General features: G+C 43.3%; 1 protein-coding gene across 4 annotated transcripts; it reads right to left on the bottom strand.

Annotated features, from left to right (window-relative positions):
• Positions 1-516: 516 nt before the first annotated feature.
• KIF3A (kinesin family member 3A) lies at positions 517-22,751 on the bottom strand. Of its 4 annotated transcripts, XM_068960133.1 has the most exons (18): positions 22,659-22,751; positions 21,179-21,461; positions 19,626-19,770; positions 19,305-19,389; positions 18,701-18,806; positions 17,744-17,883; positions 16,580-16,777; positions 16,004-16,178; positions 14,550-14,651; positions 10,873-10,881; positions 8,917-9,073; positions 7,815-7,995; positions 7,367-7,477; positions 6,464-6,589; positions 4,902-4,955; positions 4,687-4,755; positions 4,359-4,483; positions 517-3,864 (listed from the first exon to the last, which is right to left on the bottom strand). In XM_068960133.1, the coding sequence occupies exons 1-18, from the start codon at positions 22,662-22,664 to the stop codon at positions 3,816-3,818; spliced, it is 2,121 nt and encodes a 706-aa protein (XP_068816234.1). In that variant the 5' UTR covers positions 22,665-22,751; the 3' UTR covers positions 517-3,815. The 4 variants fall into 4 exon arrangements, with proteins under 4 accessions (XP_068816234.1, XP_068816237.1, XP_068816235.1 ...); XM_068960136.1 differs by lacking the exon at positions 6,464-6,589; XM_068960134.1 differs by lacking the exon at positions 10,873-10,881.
• Between the last annotated feature and the right edge of the window lie 101 nt (positions 22,752-22,852).

Raw genomic sequence — 22,852 nt, 5'->3', positions numbered from 1 at the left:
AACCCAATCCTGCTCTGCCCAGCCCACCTCTCCCTCTGCCACTGTGGGGCACGCAGCCACCCAGCTGGGGCACGGAGCCCCACTGCTCTGGGGCTTTGCCACAGGGTCCCATGCTCCTCAAACTCACCCAGCTGACAACGGATTTGTTTCAGCAGCATGCGAGAAGCCTACCCCAGAGAGGAAGTGCACCCAGGATTTAAACTTGAGGTGCCAACCACCACTTGAAGTTTATATACTTTCATCTGTGCAGGACATCAGACTATACAAGTGCGATGACTGTACTTGCATCTGTAAAAAATATGAACGCATTGCATCTTCTCTCCAGAGACAACCAGCTCCACTAATATCTGGAAAACATTCAGATCCTTGGATGAAGGTAACTGCACTTCTCCAGTAAGTGCTACACGTCAGAGCTACAGAGACAATTTTAGCTACCCATCTTAACATTTCTCCCAACTTTCAGCAAGTTAGAAAGAAGCTGTATGCATAAAAACAAAGAACATGGAGAGATGGAACTAGGAATCAAGAATTTTATTTTATGGTATGAACATGCTCCAGGGACACAACACATTATATATATACACAGTATAATGAATTTATCAGAAAACTAAGAATAATCAGAAATAAACAGTTAGAAAGCCAATAAATAGGAAGACAAATTATACAAACAGATTAGTAGTTTTTTCCTATATACAGAACCGGCTAAACAGAGTTGTTGAGAAAGGTGGAAATTAGGATGTGTGCAGACAATGCAAGTTAGGGAAAGGCACTAAGGACAATTTTCCCTTCCTCTTAAACAAAGAGAGAATCAGGAACAAGTTAAATCTGAAATAATTCATTTAAAACAACATTAAATAACATAAAGCCAGAAAAATTCAATTCAAGGTTGATGCTCTGGAATGAAAGGGAACTTCTGGTAGCAAGATGGGAAGGTGGGTATACATCACATATGTGTGTGTGTGTGTGTATATATGTATGTGTGTATATAAGTTAATATGATATTGAGAAATACTATAGAGCAACTACTGAGCTGAAATCAGAACGGCTGTGTTTGCCAAGTCATTAAAAAACCCAAACAAACCAAAGCCACTCCTTTTTAAAACATGTTATGGGCACATTAGACATTCACAGATTATCCAGGGCTACAGAGAAGCCCTTAAAGTAAACCTCCAAGCCAGGCGCTCTGATTTTAAAAGAAAATTCCCAGGAAAAAGAAAGCAATAACAAAAACACAGTTAAAAGATAAGCCAAAGCTGATAGTCTTCACCATGGCCATGCTAGTGTTCCACTTAAAGAAAGTATACTCTTGCAAGAGCAGATGATGTGCTCGCCAAAACAAACGTCTAATATGAAACCCCAGGCAGTCTCTCCAACGTGTCAGTTACAAGTGTGCGCAAGCAAGCTTTTTCGTTTAAGCACATTTTCTCTGCCCAAGGCCCTCTCAGTTATACCTAGAGGACTATTGCTTTCAGGAGCAACATGAATTAAATCAGAAGATCAGGATATGCCTTTGTAATTCAGTTTTAAATAATCTGAACTCAGTGTCATGCTTCACAGTGACATCTAAGTCATTGATAGTCTGTCAAGTAAAAGGGCAATTTACTACAGGGTTTGGTTTTTGAAAGCACAGCTCAGGAGACACCCCCTTAAAAACAGATCCTTCAGCAAGGGGTCTTAAAATAGCAAGGCATAACACAACGAAATACAACAACTATCTCTAGTTCTCAGAACTGATACGGACCAAAATTATGCGTTTATCTGCTTGGACCACAAACCCACATAAGAAACTGCTAAGACAAAGAACAGTGAGTCATTTTCAGTCTGTCTTGTTTATGAAACACATAACATTTGATATCTTAACCTTATCCAAGCACTTTCAAAATAAGATCAGCTCTTCCAGAGTAAAATCAACTGCACTTTAGATTAAACAGAAACCGAGTATCTCGTCTTAAATGCTGGGCTACAAAAAAGCTAGTGTTTGTATTTGCATCTTTTATGATTTTAGGTGATAAAGCCAGATCTTTTGTCCTCTCCACAAGAGGGAGCAGATGTTCTCCTCCTTGCTTACAACCCTGAAAAAAATATGTATTTTAAAAAACAAAAAGTCTAGAAATTGCTTAGAATAGCACTGAAGGTATCTCCTGAGTGAAGTGTGCTATTGAAAGAACAGCTTTACCTGTCAAATGACATTTCACAGCTGTCATAGATCCACAAGGTACGTCTCATTAAGCATCATAATGGTAAGAAGGGGATACGGATTTTAACTACCGTAAGTACTTCACAAGAGTGTACCAGTAACTGCAGGTGTGGCTACTAGCCAAACTCAGTACACCCAAGGCCATGTCTTGCTCTTCATCATGTCATGCTTAATGACTCAATCTCTCATGTCAGTAATCATAGCTTTTTGAACTCTAGGTAACATTAAGACTACGTGGAAGTTATAGCTAATTAACATCACACTGCCATGGGAACCATTAGGATACCTGCACCTGATATGTTCTAGCATTAGTTATTTAACACACAATCCAAAGGAGATGCATTTTCTCCACGACATAAGAGTAATGTGTCAAAGTGTTATGTGTAGTAGCAGCATAAATATAAAATAAAAACATGAGCAGCCACCACAGATAGATGACTATCGGAGATCAGAATTATTTTCTCAAAGCACAGCCAGAAATAGATGATGCAGCCTACAAAGGGACAAGCACAGCATCAGTTATTTCAGGGAATGTTACTGTTCTGGGAGAAAGAGGCAATTCATGTCTATTTTAAAATAAGAGAATCAAATTCATCCTCAGTTTATAGAGCACGGGTCCAATGCTCTTTGCAGCAGGGATGAGAAAATGGAACTGTAATGCTCAGTGTCCCCAAGACAAAGCTAGACTTTAGCAACAGGGCATTCCCTTTAAATAAGCTCTGCTGTCCAGATTACAACAAAGCAATTCATGTAAATTAAAAATTTCCCAGCTCAGTCAGAAGCATGAAAAGCAGCCAGAGCAATGCTGCACCACAGTCTTCAAGCGAAGAGACAAACAAGACGTGTTCTCTTGCCTTTGCCTCAAAGGCCGTTCTCTGCAGTGCCAGGAGATTACACACAAGCAGGCAAGAAAATAAAAAATAAAAAGCACAGCTTGACATACTTGTTTTTTGTTGCCCTTAAACAGAACACGGTCTCTTCCCAGACATCTGACTTGTGTAGTTCAGGTTTCCCCAACACTACTTTGTATACCAAGACTGCAGATGAAGGGGTAAAAAAGCAGCATGCGTGTCATACACGAAATGATCAGGTTAATAGCTACAATGAGAATTATTTAAATAAAAGGGTTTGATGCTCAAATCAAGTTACCTCGTAGGTTTGCGGTAACCACATTCAAACACACAAAACAGTGCAACAGAAAAAAAAACAGTGAAAGCTGTCAGTTTCTATGTGCAAAGCAGAACATAAATCAGATTCACCAGCTTTAAAGTTTAACCAACCACTTTGGGCTAACATGTCTAGCACTTAAAACACACATCTAGAACCTTGCTTTCTATACACTTCAGCAAGGGTTGCCAACAATCGTTTCCCTGCACAACACAAAATTGTTTAACACAGAATTTCACAACCACCGTATGTACCAGTTTAACGTTATGTTAATATAACATACAGTATATGGGCAACTAAGGAAAAGGACATGTTTTAAATAAAGCTCCATACCAGTAAGGCATGGATTTCATAGCCACTTTGTCAAACTCTGCCAACTCTTTTGGGTTCCACATTCTGGCCAAGTCTTATACACTCACTGATTTTTACAGCAATCCTGAATCCATAACACCTACTGCAGCAGGGAGTCAATGACGGCTCCTGGCTTTGCAGAACGTTTTCTGTTTGGAGAGCAGAAAGAAAAGGAAAAAAATAAGCATGCACATCACTAGGCTGTCCAAGAAAAACAGGGACCAGACAGATTCCAAATCAAAACCATACAGTATTAACTTTTAAATAAGCACTGACCAAAAACAAAACCAAAAAGCCACAATGAAGTCTCCCCCAACAGCATATTACTTTCCTATAATTACCATATATACACTGTCAATGTGTCACTTGTTAAACTAATCCAGCGAACAAGAAGCCAGAAGAGGGGAATGTGGCAAAGGACATCACAAGACTCCCACAGACAAGTTTTTACTGAGGTCTAGAAAGACATTTCAGCTTGGTTTGTTATACTTGGCATTAGTAAACTTCACATCGTTCAGCACTTTAGCATTTTGTCTTCTGATCAATCATAAGCCTTCAAACACTTGTTAAGTTTTCAGGTGCAAACCTAAGCTATCCCCAGTTTAAGTCTCCCATTATATACTGATACTCCAGAGTTCTTCACCTTCTACCGGTTTTGGGCCTGGATCTTCCTTTTGAAGTCCTCGGTCTCTCCAGCTTCATCAAAGACTGCCTCAGGCTTTCTTCTGTGTAAGCTAGGTAAACATGGGAAAGGTCCACTTCAAAGGGCTAAGGGAAAGAAAACGTCAGAACCATTTTACACACTGCAAGCAACAGTTCTTCTGTAACACTAGAAAACTCATCTCTTTAAAAGAAGAAAAATTCAAGTTAGACAAATTTCCTGTAAATAGGCATAAATATTTAAATAGGCACACCTGAGAGCAGAACTTAGACCTCCACAGTCCAATACATGCTTAGGAATAGTCACTTACATCTTTTTCCTTTTTATCCAGGACAGGAGTCTGCTTCCTCATGTTGTTTCCTGTATATGCAACACATTTCTTGAAGAAAAAAGACCTGTTATTAAAATCCATTGTGCATATTACAACTCAGCACACAGCTGTATGAACGTATTTTTGGCCTCAGTTAAATTCCTCAAAAGTTGGGGCTCACATTAACTTGTACGTGATTCAATCAGCTAGCTTACCAGCTGCCATTCCCCAATGTCTTCGTTCCAGTGAACGTAGTTTTCAATCATTTCCTAGGAAGGAGTTTAGAGAGTAATTCTTAACACTTGCACTATCTACACTCCAAATGCATCTGAAAAATACATCCCCAAAAGCCTGGACAAACTGCTCAAGAACAGCTTTGACCGCTCCAAGTTATTTTTACCACACTGTGTTCAAAACCCCTATACGCGCTCTAAAGGCAACAGAAGAGAAAACACTAACCCCCCCACCACCACCACCACCCCCGAATAGTATGTGTTGTAGTTCCCACTGAAGCATGGGTTTCCAGTTAGGCCAATGCCATCAGCATAGTACTAAGGTGCTGTAATACGTAAAAACAAAAATTAAGGAAAATAGATTTTATATTTTCTAATAGTGTGCATTATGTTTTAGCACATCATAGATTTTATGAACTTTGGATATGTATAGACTAAAGAAAACAAGCAAAAGCTCTACTTTGGACTAATATCAGACGTTAGCAACCACAGCTTCAAGCATAGTAAACATTAAGTAAAAATTTAAAAAGTTTTGAACAGATCTAGAACAAGGGCACAGTGAATATACCACTTACATTTTTAGTATCTGAATAGACTTTTTAAACCATCAGAGGAATAAGCAGTGAGAGAACAGGGATTAGTATATCACTGTAATTGCAGAAGCCCTGACACATAATGCATTATTTCCCTAAAGCAGCTTCCACAACCATGGAATTGTAAGAGCCAGAGTTATCAAAACCTCTGAGAAATGTGATATTCACTATTCACATAATCATGCTAGTTTTGGAGCCAAAAACATTCATTAACTCTGGTAATCTTCCATTTGCATTTCAATCAGAAGTCTGCCAGGTCTTATGAAAGTCACTTGGCAAACACACCTTCTGCTACTTTAACATCATCATCCAGTTCTAACCAACCAAATAGCACGAACATAGAATACTTCCCTCTGAAAAAAACAAACCATCTGAAACATTCCAGCTGAAAGAAGGTTTAAAAATAGCATAATGTTCTTGGTTTCATTAGAAATAATTGGCCTTCTGCCAACCCAAGCTCTGCACCAGTTAAGAACAGCTCAAGAGTGCAAGACAAGTTATGCCCTTGGCAAGATCAAGGAAAATCTATGATGCCAAAGATAAAACGCACTTTTTAGTAAAACAGGGGTACTAGATACTAGCCACTAGCCAAAGGACAGCGAGCCAGTGTCATAAAGGAAGAGAGAAAGAGGGCAACAGGCAGGAAGGAAGGAGAGCTAAGAGCAGAGGAGCATTTGGGTGGTTGCACAAACACAGACAACAGCCACCAGGTTAACGTTGCTTAACAGTTGCACCTGCTCAGCTGAGCCATAGCAAATGAAGGCTCACAGATTGACACCAACTCACTTCGTGGGCTGCAACACAGCAGACTCAGTTCCCTGCCAGCATCTCAAGGAAGAGGAAGGAATCTGACTCATTCCATTTTTTGCTGGACAAAATAAAGGCCAGAGGGCTCAGTGCACATAGCACAAACCATAGCACAAAGGCTTATATTCTTCCTCTCATCTTTACCTGGTAGTCTTGAGGAATGAAGTTGTCTATGATAAGCATCTGAAGACGAAGTTCCCTGCTCAGCTGCCGAATATTCTCCAGTAACCCTTCGATCTCTCTCTGATGCTCTTGTTGCAGATCTGCCATCTGCAGGTAACAAACCAGGCCTTTAGGCAGAGTCAGAGCTAGCTTAAGATATGGCAACAGCATGAAAAGTCTTTTGCTTGCATGAGGCTTTGGTGAAATAAAAATAAAGTTTGGCTATAAGCACCAAAATATTTGCCTCTGAAAAAATAAACCACCTGAAACATTCCAGCTGAAAGAAGGTTAAAATTAGCATGATGTTCTTGGTTTCATTAAAAATAATTGGCCTTCTGCCAACCCAAGCTCTGCACCAGCTAAGAACAGCTCAAGAGCATTAAGAGAAGTTATGTCCCTGGCAAGATCAAGGCAAGTCAAAGATCAAATGCACTTTTTAAATAAAACAGGGATATCAGATATTAGCCAAAGGACAGTGATCCAGTGTCATAAAGGAAGAGAGAAAGAGGGCAATAGGCAGGCAGGAAGGAGAGTTAAGAACAGAGGAGCGTTTGGGCAGTTGCACAGAGCAGGAGATCAGGCTGCTAGCAGACAGTTGTCTGCTACTTGGTGTAGAAATAACCACCGTTTCTCCCTGAAGTTCTGAATGTCCCAGGGTCTCCCACATACACCCCTGTACTGCCTATTGGCGAAAAGCTCCACAATGTGCCCCTGTACAGCTCTGATACCAGGCTCAATTAGCCCTTTTGAAATAAGTAAACTAAAGGGAAAGCAGAGACATTTCTAACCCTAAGACACTCTTTTGCAGAGTTAAAGCCAAGGGCTTAACTCTTCCCAGCTTTAGTCAACTCAGGTCAGCATGAGCTGAGCACTTCAGATACTGACCTCTGATTTTGCAGCCATAAGCATGGTCCAAACCTTCTTCAGCTTTTTAGTTTTTCCCTGTGCTTCTTCCTGGAGGCTGGTGTACTTCTCCTCTATGTCCAAGCGTTCTTGCTGCGTGCAAGATTTAGCATAAACATCCACACGTTAACACAACCTAAAAAGCTATATGCAATAGCATAAAGGAAGAGAAAGACTTGAAAAAGCCTTTGCCAAGGCACAGAGACCTGTCTTAGCCAGGCTGGCTCACACCCACAGCAATCTTACTGCTACGAGTCCCTGACCTACACGTGAGCACTACCAATGCCCTCCCAGATCTCGGTGGCCTCCAAAGTAGTTAGCTTCTGCTATGCTTGCAGAGCCACATTTGCCCACGTGAACAACGCCGACACACAAGATGGTGCACCCTGCCATCACTGCTGTTTGCAAACAGCTACAATGCACACCCCACCTCCTTCTCCTCAAGCTCCTTGCGAAGCTGCTCTGCTCTCTTCCTTCGTTCTTCCAGCTCCATATTTGATTCTTCTAGAAGTTTCTCTTGTTCCTCTGCTTTTGCGAGCAAGTCCACACCTCCTACAATCACCTTCTTCTCCAGTGCAGACAGTTTCTCTAGCAGGGTCTGGTGCTCTTGTCTGGAGAGAGAAAGGTAAGTTAAAGCCAAACGCCTCCTATCCTATGGTGCTTCCAAGGCAGCCAGGTCCAGCTCAGTTTTACAAAGCAGACGCTATTCACAGGGCTGGAAAAGCTTGTCTTGCTGCCAAGGGCTTAAGTGGGGTGAGGCAGTGCAAGCAAGTGCAGGAAGTTCCCTGAGCTCCAGCTCCCATCACTTTTATGCAACCAGGTCAGCAGAAGACAAGTCTCTCCTTCTGCCGTTCCACTCTGTGAGGGGCTGCCAGGCACCGGCATTATCATCAGGTTACACGGGGCGCCTCCTCCCCAGGACTCCCCCTGCTAGGGCCCAACCAGCACAGCAAAGCTCAGAGGCAGCCACACAGGCTGCATCAGGACTTAGTGGCAGGGAAGCAAGTGAACAGGGTCAAGGCAGGGCAGCTGAGGGGCAAACCAGAAACATCGGCTGCACTTTGAGGAAACCTCTGCTGACAGGACTGCCCCATCTACATAGCCCACAGCGGGATCCCTGCAGCTTTTCAGCTTCAGCATGGAGAACTCCTACACATAAAATGAACCCCCTCTTGCAACAGCGTGCTGCAGGAAGCCTGGCTTGCTACACAGCTGTTGTCCACTGATCAAGCAATAAAATAGTATTGCTACTCTTTCCAGGTCTCCCGAGTTTAAAGGGTTCATTTAAGTTTTTAGGCCATTTCTCACTACTAGGCAAAGTTTGTGGCAGAAGAATAAAGCTTTTTACATGTGCTCTGATCTCTGGAAGCACAGAGGAAGCTCTTCTTTCACTCTGATAATAGTAAGTGCTGATGTTCAGTTTATAAAAACCAATTATTACAGGCACCTCCCCATATCCATAAGTAAGTTGCAGATTAAGGGGGAAAAAAAATCTGCAACAGTGCACAAACTGCTCAGAGCAAGATACTCACTGAGCTTTAAGCAAATCTTTTTCTCTCTTCTCCAGTTCAGCTCTGGCTTTATTTCTTTCTTCTTCTTCCATATCAAGCTTGGTTTCAAGAGCTTTTCTCTCCTCTTCAATCTTTGCTTGCATCTCCACCATCTTATCAGGGGAAACCTTCTTTTTTCCTTTGAAAGGGATACAGAAAATAAGTTACTTCACAGATAAGACAACCTCTGTATCACAATAACTTTTTATTTCACAGTTGACAATTGCATTTAACAACAATTTAATTAGATGTCAGAACTCAAGAGTTCTGACGTCTGCCCAGCTTGGAGCCTTGGGTCTTTCAAATGCCATTATGACTCCGCCCAATTGTCACCAGTTCCTACACAGGAGGAACAGTATATAACTTCTATTCATTTCTATATAAATAGATAAAACACTCTTGCTATGTAACAATCATTATATATAATTATTGGTTTTATACTTATAACTAGAAATGAATCTAACTAGTAATAGAAAAAAATTATATTTTTTTCTACATAACTAATAATAGATTGTAACCCACCCCCCCGAAAACAGTCGCACACGAAGAATAAACTTGTGGAGAAGGAACACTGCCTAAAAAGAAGCCTGAGCTGGAAATTCAAGTGTTCTAATCTGCATAGTTTAGGGCCACATGAAGGAAAATAAAATAGTGCCTTGAGTTTTAAAGCTACAAAAATTTAGGCTAGCAAGGGTTACTTCAAGTTTCAGATAAGCATTCCCCCCCCCCCCCTTCAAATAATCCCATACGGAGGACAATGAGCAAGAGTATCTATTGCATGGTCAGAAAGTAGATATTTTATGAATTATTAAGTATTACTGTGAAACTACAGGGACAAGGGCAATTCAGAGAAGCCCTATGAAATGACAGGCAATAGGAGAAAGTATCTGATCTATGTAACAGTGACTACCCACAGATTTGAAAGTAGCAAGATTTGCTGCGACTTAATCAACTGAATCTTTAAAATCCAACTACCGTTGAAGCAAATGAGGTACATCTCATAGAGGTTACAATGGAAGCAGCCAGAGCAACTCACTGAACCTATCAGCCTGAAGGGCTGCTTCCAAACAACCGGGGACTTTGGAACAAAGTGAGGCTGCCTCTCAGAAATCATCCCACAAGTCTCAAATCGGCTTTTACCGTAATCACAAAAGTCCTCAGAGCAGGTGAACGCAGAGCTCCTCGGAGGTTATTTGGAGTGAGAGGGAGCATAGCTTACGTGGATTTCTCAAATTCCCCTTTATTCACTACAAAGGGATGAATCCTTTGTCTTGCTCTTCCCCAGATTAGAGAAAAATACCCCATAGTATCCAAGTGCCTAGAAGCTAACAGAAGTTATCTACTATGAAGGGGCTGTTTTTCACATTGACATAGGCAGCATGCTCAGAATGTACTTTAAAAAGGTTTTGTTCAATAAAATGCTCCCTTCCTTCTACACTATTTTCTTCATCATGTTCAACTTTATTTATACACAAACATGACCTTCAGCAGAGGGTCAAAGGTGTACTGGTATTTGTTAACAGGTTTGTGCCTGTACACATGTGTTTGTTCAGGGACCCATGCAAGAGAATACACCAAGTTTTGGGGCAGAGTAAGGACTTCGGCACTACAGCAAACAATGTCTCAGTTTCCATTTGCTGAACTTCAAAGCCAGATAATAAGCACTTATTTCTAGATCTGTGGTGAAGATATCTCACTAGTTCATCTTTGGACAAGAAGCTTCTAAAGTCTGGGCTTTCTGAAAAAAAAAAAAAAAAAGAAGCTGTACAGAGATCCTCCTATAAAGACATAGCCTAGATGAAGGCTTCTTACCTGTCAGCACACAGCCCTATATGTCCTTAATTTTAAGGGAAAAAGAGCGAACTAGATACAGTTGTAAGACCCTTTATCAAGCTCTGTAACTATATTATACAGAGGTGGAAATCAATTAACACCAACCTGCTTGATCTTGCATTAAGGGGAAGTAGAAAGCAAATCGCAGAGAGGCAGCATATGTATGAAAAGGGGAGGAAAGAGAAAATATGTTATTGCTTAATCACTTCAAAGATCATCAGCACCAGAACACCATTATTTTATATGCATATTTCTAGAGTAGAAACACAGAATCATCATCACTAAGAAACAAGACTCCATTACAGCAAACAATGCATCATGATTTTATGCTCAAGCAGAGAAACTTTCTGTACTAAAGAAAAGTGTTTTGCATATCCAGGATAATCTTCAGTTCACTCCTGCATTCTCCTACCCATTCAATACAATGCAGAATCTAAACGTAACACGTGAGCCTGCCGCAAAGATCATGCCCTAAGAAACAATCAAAGACAGCAGATTTCTCCTTGAATAGGAGACTTAGGGTTTTCTCCACAGTAGCCAATTCTGTTACATTACCTGTCAAATCTTGGCATACAGAGAACTTGTTTTTAAGTGTTAAGCAAGTTTCCGAGCCAATTCTTTCCAGTTATAGGACAGCTGCACACACACAGTCTCAGTACAAGATTTCTCTATTTAATTATACAAGATATTAGTAGGTTAATTTGCAGTAACTGATGCTTCCATAGAGGTATATAGCCAGTTTTCGTTATTCAAGCAAGTGCAATAACACAGCGGGGACAGGGAAAGGATGATGAAAGACACCACATGCAAAAAGGGCCACACATGAGGACAGTTAATATCCCAAAGCACATAGGACAGCCGTACTTAGTCAGCAAGAGCCCAATGCAATTTCCACAACAGAGCTCACTCCACCAACTTGTGGGAGAGGGACTGATCCACCCATTGCCACATCAGCCAGCTATTAACTGTTTACTATTAACTGTCCTCATCCAAATATTCAGGTTTCAAGCAAACTCAGAAAGAACGAATTTGAAGCAAGCAGGATTCCAAACTTACAACAATATGACCCATCAAAGGTCTCCCTTAAGCTGTGAAGCTTCTTAACTGCTACCATACTTTCTCTTAGCTGACACTTTCCACTAATGAGGCCAGCAGAACTTCTATTGAAGTGTAACAGTAAGACTTTCCAGACTCCACACCTAGCACAGGGAGCAGGGTGGATAGTGTCTACACAAGGGAACTGCAACAGTGGCTGAAGTTCCTACAAGCCAAGGCCTGGGATTTGATTTACCTTTTTTTTTTTTCCCTCTCTCCAAAAGCTATCCCTAATCAGTTGTAGGGCTTGTAAAGGGACAAGGCCTCATCTATGAGGAGAAGCAGCCTAGACTTCCCTCACAGGTAGCCTAGAATCCAGATTCCTTGTTCTCTTGTGAACTAAGCCTGACAGTGGCCAAGCACTTAATGTAGTTGAGCAGTTAAACTTTTTTCTCCCCTTTGGGGAGAAAGCCACAGTAAAGCCAATGAACAACATACTTGAGTTTTCCCTGCACGTATAAAGCTAATGAAGTTCTATTGTCGTCAACTGTTCCACTCATTTTCTCCAAACCTAATCGGGAAAATAGAGTCTAACATAACTTTGACAACCAGACAGAGTGGGTTGTGCTTTCTTATATGCTTGTACTACAGTGTCTCCCATGAACAAGTTAGCTCAGGTTTCTTTCTTGACATTTTAAAGGAGGGAATGTTTAAAACACAGGAGTTGCAAGCAGTGTGGGGGATGTGTGCGTATGTGTTTTTTTAAAGATACTATTCACTTTCTTTAAATCTTGTTTGAGCAACATACCAAATTGCTTCCTATTCTCTCAAGTGTTTAGCTAACAATGTGCACGTTAAACTACTGTTTCAAGTGTGGAAGCAGCAAAGGAAAAGCATGCTTTAGCCAAGTTATAAATTCAGGTTTGTCTTTCCAACAGACACAGCAGGGAGAGAGTGTGGCATTGCAAAATGGAGTGCGCAGATTATGAAAAGACCAAAGCTTAAAGGACTTAAGAGCTCCCACTCACTAGTGAAGGACTTATCCAGAGGTTTCTCTATGACAGAGCATGTGGAGTCTGAACTACTGCTGCTGCTACTGCCTGGAAAACAGAGATGAGCCCCACAGAAAAACTCCCAGAGAAGAAGAAACATGCAGATGGAAGTTAGTTCTAAAGGAAAGAAACCCAGAAAGGCAATAAACTGGTTCAAAAAGGCACATGTTTCCATAAGGAACCATTTGCTAGGATCCCTCCCAGCCTCAGCTTGCAAAGCCACCATTTACCAGCACAAAGTGGCATGCTCAGAAAGACAGTTCAGTTAAAACCCATCTTAACCAGCCTACAACTTAAGAACACATGCCAAAGCTGTTTCCACTGTAAGCAACAACATCACAGAAAACCAAACCACACTGGAAGAGATCATAGACATTAGCAGCAGAGGATTTGGTGACCAGGAGTCCTTTCCAGTCCTACGTACACAGCAATATGCACTTTTCCCTCTAGAAGGCAGAATCAGCTTACAAAGGGACACTTAGTACACTCCTGCTGAACAGTGCCCTTACTTAGGGAACTTGACTAGAGAAGCTTCTTTGAAAGTTGAGTAAGTCAGAACTATCTGTCCTCTACTCCTTTCAAGCCCCATTTTGAGGAAGGTCGGTTCTCGGGAGGATTGGGTGAGGGGGTTTTCTTGATGGAGAGCAGTCAACCTTGCGGCTTCTAGAAAACAGAGGGCGGGGAAGTAGCAGAAGTTGTGTTACAACTAATACCATAGGCAGCGGCCAGCAAAGGACCCTTTGGCAGAGGTCACTTACAACTCTGCTTGGACAGATACCAAAATGAAGAAACTGCATCTAATACGGGAACGCTGTTTAAACAGGTGTAGGTGCTTCAAGACAAGAAGGCAGTTTGTCAACGTTAACACAGTAAAGAAGCTGGAAGTTGAGGCATAGCACTGAGCACAACTTCTCTACTGCCTGTAAAGAGAGACCAGAGAGGTTCCAGGGGCAGAGCAGGCTCCTTGGTAGCCACAGCTTCTCCTGGATTTTCACGGCCCATAGCGACCTGTAGTTCCAGATTCAGCAGCATCCCTTGTAGACTAGATGCTACACAGTAGTTTAACACAGGTGTAGGACAAAGCAAACTTTCCCATGGGAACTTTCAGAGTGGTCCCAAAAAAGGTACATGCAGCTCCCATATGGCTTTTCAGCTAGCACACAGACAAACAAAAGTCAAGTTTTTCCCCCATCAATATGAAATAAGACAAAAAAATGAAGAGTCAGTTACTGAACATCCATAAGACAAATGAATCCTTTGCCTAAACCACAGCTAAAATTCCCCTTCAGCCATTCCCATGGTTATAAAAACCACACCTGCCTACCATTGATCTTTGGTGTCTTCCTCCTCCCACCTCTGTGGGCAGGGGAAGTTCCACAATATAAGCGTTTGAAATTCAAGTAACAAACCATATACAGCCACCCTGCAGCAACCAGGGCTTTGCCACATAAGAGGATGTTACCATAAGCACAACTACCCAAGTGGAAGCAGATACTACGCAGGCTTGGAGCTGCCCATCTACAGTGACAGCAGATAACTTCGTTTCTGGAAGAGGCATGATAATTGCAGCGGCACTAGGGTAGCCCTCCAACTGCACTTTGTCCTGCCTGGCTCTGGCTACCGTTTCTGACACCAGCTGCTGGATAGGAGGAGACTGGTGACACTGAAAGCTGCCAGGAGTGTCTATTGCCTTACCCCGTCGTTTCTTCCTCTTTTCCCCATCCTCTCCAATCTCCCCATTGTCATCTTCATCCTCTTCTTCAGAGTCACTGGTCTCAGAACCAGAAATCTCTTCCCCTAAAACAGAACAATGTCCTTTTTAATGGATTTTCTTTCACCATGTATCAGCTTGCTATTCTGACGGCAGTATTTGTCCAAAGCCAGCAGGGTTTGCCACTAGCTGTTGAGCAGCTGCAGAAATCACTAACTGCTGAGAGGACAAAGGGCTCGCAATGACTCAGGAAAAGACAGACAAGCCACACAATGCTGTGAAGTCAGCATGTATATGTTAAAGCTCAAGTGGGCAGTTTTAGCTGCGAATAAAGCATCCTTTGACTGCTGAAGGGTTGAGCTAAAAAATTTTCCTAATAGATCTCCCGAAATCTTCATTTCGGTCTGAGACACAAGAGAAGACAGTGAGATGAGCAAAGTTCACTCAGACTTGCTACTTAAACATACAGCTGTATACATAAAGCTGCATAGCTGCTAACTGAGAAACCAACTACTTTCATAAATGCTTTTATCATTGTTGCTATTGCAGACACGAAGCTGAGACGTTTCAGGCTGAATTCGGAAGCCAAACAGAGCAAAATCCAGCATTTAACACTCAGGCCTCCCAGTGCCGTTAGCAACCACAAAGCCATCTGTTCTATAGTTTGGAGCCTAAAATTAACAAGCCACCCTCACCACACTGGGATGTGAACTGATAACACCCAGCTCCTAACCTACAAAGCAATCAGATAGGAGTTCCTGCCATAGCTATTCTGCACTGTTAGCAGGGAGAAAAAGCTTTTGCAGGGGAAGAGGCAAAACCTGGAAAGAGATGCTGGGCCAAGGACACTGTTTAGAAAGAATCCCTCTCATAGAGCCTTTGCATGCTGATGGATTAATAGCCTCACAAGCCCATGTTGTTCCAGAGCTTAAAGCATCCTCTTATTTCTCTGTGCAGTGCTTCAAACATCAACTCCACAAATTTGGGTCATTTTTCTCCTGAAAAATGCATCCTTCCTCCTCAAACAAGCAAGAGGTTTGACCTTTTATTACAGTGCTTTTTAAAGCCCTATACTGCGTGCAGCTGTGCCCAGACCCCTCCTGTTCAGTAGGCAAAGCCCAGGCACAGCTGCACCACCCCAGGAGCCATCACCTTACACTAGTGCCAAGTGCCACCTAGCGGGCAAACCCAGGGCTCTGCCGGGACAGGGCTATACTCGCCCTCAGAGCGAGGGAACAGAGCTATACGGTGTTCCCCTTCAGCTACAGGAACACCTCACCTGGAACCAAGTCACGAAATAAAAGCCAGAAGAGGATCTGAACCAACTACCAAACTTGCAGGGCATGTCTTCAAAAAGAGAAGATTTTTCACACTCAAACAAAATGAGCCCTGGTACAGAGAGAAACACTAAGAGCAGGGGAAAAAAAAAAAATCTCACCTTCTTCCAGTTTTTTTTTAAGCTCCTCAATTTCTTTTTGAAACTGACGGAGCAAAGCATCCTTGGGATCTTCATTAATCCTTGCCTTGTTCTTGATGTTCTTGGCTCGGTTTGCGTATCTGAGAGTGCTGATAGTCTCATCATAATTGTAGTCTGCTGGACCAATGTTTGCACACTGTGACACACAGCACAGGGAGGTAGAGGATACTATTAGACAACATGAATGTCAGAGCCCAGAATAAGTAATTTAAGAGGGACCCATCCTTAGCTCTGCAAGTCTCAGTGCCATTCTTTCCTAAACTTTCCTGTTGCCTCCACACTAAGGTTGCTTTCACCTACCCAAGCAGGCTTTCCATTTGATGTCACGCAAATGTGTTTATTTGCACTGTGTTGAGAGCCTCTTCTGTACAAAGGCAAAGAGAAAGGACAGGAAAAAGCACGTACAAGGTTTTCTCAACTGTGAAGAGCTCTGAAATGAACAGGCAAACGCCAAGCTCTTTTCATGACAAATTCATCTCACTCTCCCTATAAGGACACAACTTGACAGCTGACACTGGTAGGGGCATCTCAGCTTACCATCATGGTTTTGGAGTTGCCCCCCAGAGAATCCTGAAGGAGCCGTGTAAGTTTGGAGTTACGGTAAGGTACGTGAGTGCTCTTGCCATCCACCAGTGCCGAGATGACATTCCCCAGGGTGGAAAGAGAAAGGTTGATCTTAGTAGCTTCTTTCAGTCGCTGTCCTGTGGCTCCAGTCTTTGCCTGTCTTTCAGAACCCTGGAAAGGGAATAACAGGAATTAGGCCCAGGAGAAAAATGCAAAAGACACCCTAATTCATCCCCCTTCCTCCAAACAAGATCAACTATACCTAAAGTATTGCTGGCAGCCATGTCACCAACCACCTCATCTCTTATTAGGGACCTAGCTAACCACATCAGATATGGTTAAAGAGATAAGCCAATCAGGTCTTAAATGAAGCTTTCAATTCCAGCAGATTCTATATTGTTCTTAGTACACTAATGCAACTGGAAAGAGGGCTATATTGCCCCTACAAGCGAAAACGTTATGAGAAACAAGTTAGTTGTTAAGAGACACCTCAGCTACAGCTGCTGAATGCAGTCTCCAACCTTTCCTATCAGCACCTGAAGAGAAAAGCAACACTGCAATTTTTTTTTATAGGGAGTTTAACAGGGCCACCTGAACGCACATCATGTAAATAATAGGTAAGATGCAGGCATTCAGTGTCATTAGCTTCCCCTTTCCTGTGCCTTCTCCAAGGAAGGATGCTCCGGTGTAAGCCTTGGGCTACAGAGACACATTTCACTAGCACAGTTGCACTTGTTCAAAGTGAGTGAAGGAGGGAGGGAGTGAGCCTGGGAGTACAAAATTGCAGAGTCACAACCCCTCTCCGACACGGTTACAACGACAAAAAACCCTCCTGAGTAGAGCCAGTTCTGCTGTCCGGAGTGCTCTGTTAAGTGTAGTTTGATGTTTAAGTTGTAAAAGTAAGAGAGCCCTTTCATTAGGAAAAGCTCTAGTTCCACTAAAGGCTCTTCCTGGTACAGTTCTGATTTAAAGCCCCGAGTACCCCACAAGTCAACTATCAAACAGAAGTCTTGGGCTTTACCAGTGAGACAGGAGACATGCTCTTTACTCGGCCTGTAAGACCAGAGCCTTGTAGCATGATTAAGTGAGCTGCCATGCCCACCAAGCATTACGGCAGATCTGACTGCTCCTACTTACAGCAAGGTCAACGAGGTGCAGTTTGCCCATGCGAACATGCATGTTTCCATCAACCCCCTTTTCGCTGCACTCAATGGTGATGGTGAAGATAGCGTGCGAACGGGAGCTGTGCTCGTTCATGTTTGTGGCACCAACAGAACCTTTTAATTGAGAGGAAGAGAAAGAGCAACAATGTCTGCAGAAAGAATCACACGCTCCCCTAACAATACTGCTGTCAAAGTCACTTGACCTTGCCTCTTTGCCCAATCCTGTTTTTCAGGGGATGGAAAAATGGCTGCTCAGACTCAGCCATACAGCAGCAAACCGTATTCTTGGGCTTTGAAGCTGCAGCACTTCTCCAGTCTGGAGTAGAAGTGTTGCTGCCTGCTGTAGTTTCACACATACAGCAAGCTCCCGTCCCAAAAGCAGTGGGAGTTCCCATTTGTTTCTTCTTAAAACTACAAGGACCAATGGTGCCTAAGGTGTTCCCAGCTGAACCCTGGAAACAGCTGCATTTTGAGAAATAAGAGACAAAGCAATCCATGCCAGGAGCAATAGTAAGTCAGAGCTTTAGTCTGTAAAAGGATCTGGGCTTAACTAAGAAGTCTTCCAGAAAACAAACCACTTCCTAAGCACAGCACTACACTAGGCTAGCTGTTGTTCATCCTGATCAGAGCTGGAAAAGAACCAAGACACACTATTAGCCCAGCAATGCTCAATGACATCACTGTATGGCAGTCACCTTCACCATGCCCCTGCTGGGGCTGGCTGGTGCGGGAGACCCCAGCCTTCTTTACCTGTCCCTGCACAAAAGCGATTCAGGCAGAGAGATCCTTTTTGTTCTGCTCAGCTGAGAAAGCTCTCTTGTACTAGGAGTAGGAACAAAACCTCTTACTGGGGTCTCATAACCAACTCTCCACGCTGTAATGCGGTCTGACACAGTGGAGCTGAAACCCTGCCCACAGCAATGCTACGTACGGTTTTTGTGGCCCAGAGTCATGATTCTGTCCATATCATCTGCATTGTTTACGACATAGGCTGATAGGTCTTTGATATAAACTCCCACATCAGGTCTCTCTTTAACCTAAGACAGAAACAGTTTAGATGGCACATCCCTGGGACAGCCCTGAATAGCAGTTTTCAATGACACTGTAACAGTAGAGTAATTTACTCCTCCAGGTTCTGGTTTGGACATAACACGCCAGCGCTCTGAATCAGAGTGGCTAAGGAAGAGTCATGCAGGACAATATTCCACTGGTTTCCCCTGGTGGCAGACAGTGACTTCAAATCTCAGCCTCTATTTTCTAGAAATATTGCCAGGGACATCTGGGATGGAACTGCATGCACCACGCTCACTCAAATGAAAGAGACAGTTTCTCACTATACAACTGACGAAAGGGAAAGGATTCAGAGAAGTCAATTGCGATATCCAGCTATTGTATCTCTGAAAAAGTAATAAAGTTCTGAAGATCTCAACCTCCTACTCCTTTTCCTTCAAGGGCTGTCTCTGGTCTTTAAAAATGTAATATTGCTCACTGACTTAAATCAGACAAGCATCAGAGATCGAGAGCATCAGGCTCACCTCTAACCTCTGTGTCTGGTCTTTTCCTAGCAGGTCTCGCACTTCTTCATTGTAAATTTCCAGGTAAGATACACGAACCAAAAACCTGAAGATAAATAGGTGGGTGGGAGACCTTCAGCAGCTGTTGAAGCCCAACATACACAAACACATAGTGCAAAGAAAAAGCAGCAGTATACCAATCTAGTCATGCTACCAAGTCAAGAATCGCTGAGGTCCTTCAGCTGGGGCCAGAAGTAAGTTTCAGTTGCTGTTGTCATGGTCAGGGATTCTGCCACAGGTGCATGAACAAAAGATGGAAGCAGTAAAGAGAAAAATATTTACCTTGTATCCCCCTCTGCCTTGGCAATGTGACCAAATATATGGGCAAAGGAATTGGGAATGATTCCTCTAAGCTCAGGAACTGCTCGGACCCCTTCCATGGTGAAAGTTTTGCCTGTTCCAGTCTGCCCATATGCAAAAATAGTGCCTGAAATACAAAAAAAAAAAAATATATATATATATATATATATATATATATAAGTATATATAAAACGCTTAGCGGCTGCTGATTTTGCTGTTTTTCTTCATCACTGCTTTGCCTGATACCACTTAAACCTCTAGTTTTATAGGGCTAAAAGCTTTGCAGCTTCTCTAGTAGATACCGTACAAAGGCTAGGAGAAAAAAAATGCTGGACAACCACAGCAAAGACGGCTGAGTCACTGCTTTTCCAGCCTGCAAGACATTTGAAAGAAGCAAAGTCTGCTCCTCTTAAAACTGTACAGAGTGACTGAAGAATAGAGGGCAAGTACACTTAGGTTTTACACCCACATAATTAAGGCAAGCCCAATTAATAACACACTCAATTAGAGGAGGATCCTTATATGCCAACTGCAAAGCCAACTATTTCTAGTACATTAAGCCACAGTGGACACAATGTGAGGCTTCTATAATGCAGACCAGTTCTGAACCTGCAAGTGCAGCTACAATTCAGACTAGAAAGTCAACCTGCGTAGGAAGACATTAAGGAAATCTACTGAGATTCCAGGCCCAAGTACTCCAGCAACACACTGCTTCTTAAATTTGGCCTAACACTGCTGAAAACTAAGCAGATTTCTCTTTTGAGTGTCAAGTTTAAATACAGCTCATGAAGCACAGGCATTTATGGTTCAGAGAAGCTGAATTTTACATCAGCTGAAACCTGGGCATGCTAGTACAAGGGCAGATTATGTATCTTACACAAACCTTTAAACATTTTGTAACTTATTGTTGCTTATAGCATACTGTTATGAAAAGCAGTATTTTACTTCCTTATCATCTGCTTTCCCTTAGAAAGTACATTTACATACAAAACCGAAACACACACACAAAGCGGTCACACTCTTCCCAGTGGTGATAAACAACTGATCATTTGTGGGGTAGAGCAGGTGTATCTATCTAGTCATCTTAGTTTAAAACTGCAAAGCTTAGAGAAAAACGTGCATCAATTATACGTACGAGTCTGGCATGCATACCTAGTTATTGCATGACAACAGCAACTGCTTGGCTACTGAGATTTTAATAGTGAAGTGCCCCCGAGAAAACTGAAAATAAACATAAAACCTGTATCTTTTCCAAACAGAAGACACAAAATGAAAAAACACAGCAAGTTGACCTTGGCCGAGTCTCGCTCATCACTGATCTCCCACTGTTAACAATTACAGCATGTACAACCTCTGTGGGCGCAGACCTGCAAGTACCTTCAGCAGTCAAGCTATTTTAAGTTACTGAGGCCATAACAGAAACAACACAGAGCTACAGCCTTCGCATGGGGAAATTCCCAATAAGATCAGCAGGAACACTAATAACAGAAAGAATACAAGGCAGGATTTTCATCTTAAAACAACACAGGACTTACCATTGTATCCTTCTAGGACAGAGTCAATAATAGGTCTTGCGGTTAAGTTATAGACATCTAGCTGTTTACTCTCTGGTCCAAAAACAGTGTCAAACGTAAACGTCTTGGGAGGCTCATTGGATGAGTCTGTTTTATGAACAGTTATAGTTCCTCTCATTTCATCTACGTTGACTGCCATCTTGTAGCCTGTAGCTTTCTCTCGTTCGTTCAGAGGCCGGCATCGGACAACAACCTTCACGTTATCACAGCTCTCTGGCTTGTCCAGCTTCTCAGGCTTGTTGATCTACAGTTATTAAAAACATACACACACAAAGTCACACCTAGCACTGCATTTGACTTACCTGTGTGTTCAAGCACACACAGCGTTAGGTCAACCTAAGTAGACGCACGCATCACCTAAAAAATCATGGATTTAGGGACTTAAAACAGAACTGGTTTATAATTAAATCAGAGAGAACAATGCTTGGTTATTTAGTTAATGTAACCTTCTTCTGTCCATTAACATGGAAACAGTATCACATAAGGCTTTATAATTTCACATTCAAGAACATTTATGAATTTCTTCAGGGAATAACTTCCTGCTCACCAACAACCCGCAAGCAGTTTGCTAGAAGTAGGTGCATTTGTGCCATTCTTCTAGATTAATACTGTTCATGTTCTCTCACCTCAGAAGATGGAAGATGCCAATAAGTATTGGCTGAAAGTAATTCAATTAACTTATAAGCTTTAGGGTGTTTGTTGAATTTTAAGTTTAACCACTTGGGAAATTCAAACAGTGAATTAAAAAAAAAACCTATATATCTCTCTCTATATACATATATAGATCTAGAGAGATAGATATGGATATATCAAGTTCTTCCACAAAGAAATTCACCCGTGAAATTCTTTCACAAAGTAGCTATAAACATCAGCTCCAAGACACCATGAATTAGTCTGATGTCAGATGTTTCTCCTGATTAAACACACACACAACGCACTTCACCTGGCGAAGCCCAAGACACTATTAAAACACCTCTCCTTTGGCCCCAGCCACTACAGCCAAGCGTTTCCGGGCTGGCAGAGGCGGAGAGCCGCCGCGGGGGGACCCCGCAGCCCCTCGCTCTCCTCCACACCGGAGCCAGCGAGGTTCCCGAAGCAGCGGGTGAGTCACGGTGAGCCGCCCGCTCCGCCCGCGGGGCCCGCTCTGCCTGGCCGCACCGGCGCGGCCCTGAGACGCCGCCCGAGGCCGCCGCGGCGGAGGGGCGGGAGCGGCCGCCAGAGCCGGACAGAGGCTCCCCCCCCCCCGCCTCGACAGCCCCCCAAACGGGACTGCCCCCCCCCCCCAAAAAAAACCCCGCTCTGGGATGACGGTGGGGCCCTCCGTGAGGTGAGGCGAGCCCAGCCCTCGCGGCCTGCTCCGGGGCCGCCGCCATCGCCCGCCGGGGCGGCGCCAGGCCGGGTCGGGCCCGCTCCCCCCCCCCCTCCCCGCGGCGGGGCTCACCGGCATGGCGGCAGCGGCGCGGGGCGCGAGGCACCCGCCGGGCGGCACAACCGGACAATAACGGCAACGCGCCTGCGCCCGCGCCCTTCCCGAGCGGCCCCGGCGGCGCAGCCAATCCCCGCGCTCTGCGGAGGCCGCGCAGCCAATGGATGGCGGGCAAAGGAGGGGCCCGCTCTGCCCGCTCGCCGCCATTG

The sequence above is a fragment of the Struthio camelus genome, chromosome 13 (genome assembly GCF_040807025.1).
Source record: "Struthio camelus isolate bStrCam1 chromosome 13, bStrCam1.hap1, whole genome shotgun sequence".
NCBI lineage: Eukaryota > Metazoa > Chordata > Aves > Struthioniformes > Struthionidae > Struthio > Struthio camelus.
This window is presented reverse-complemented; position numbering and strand designations above follow the sequence as displayed.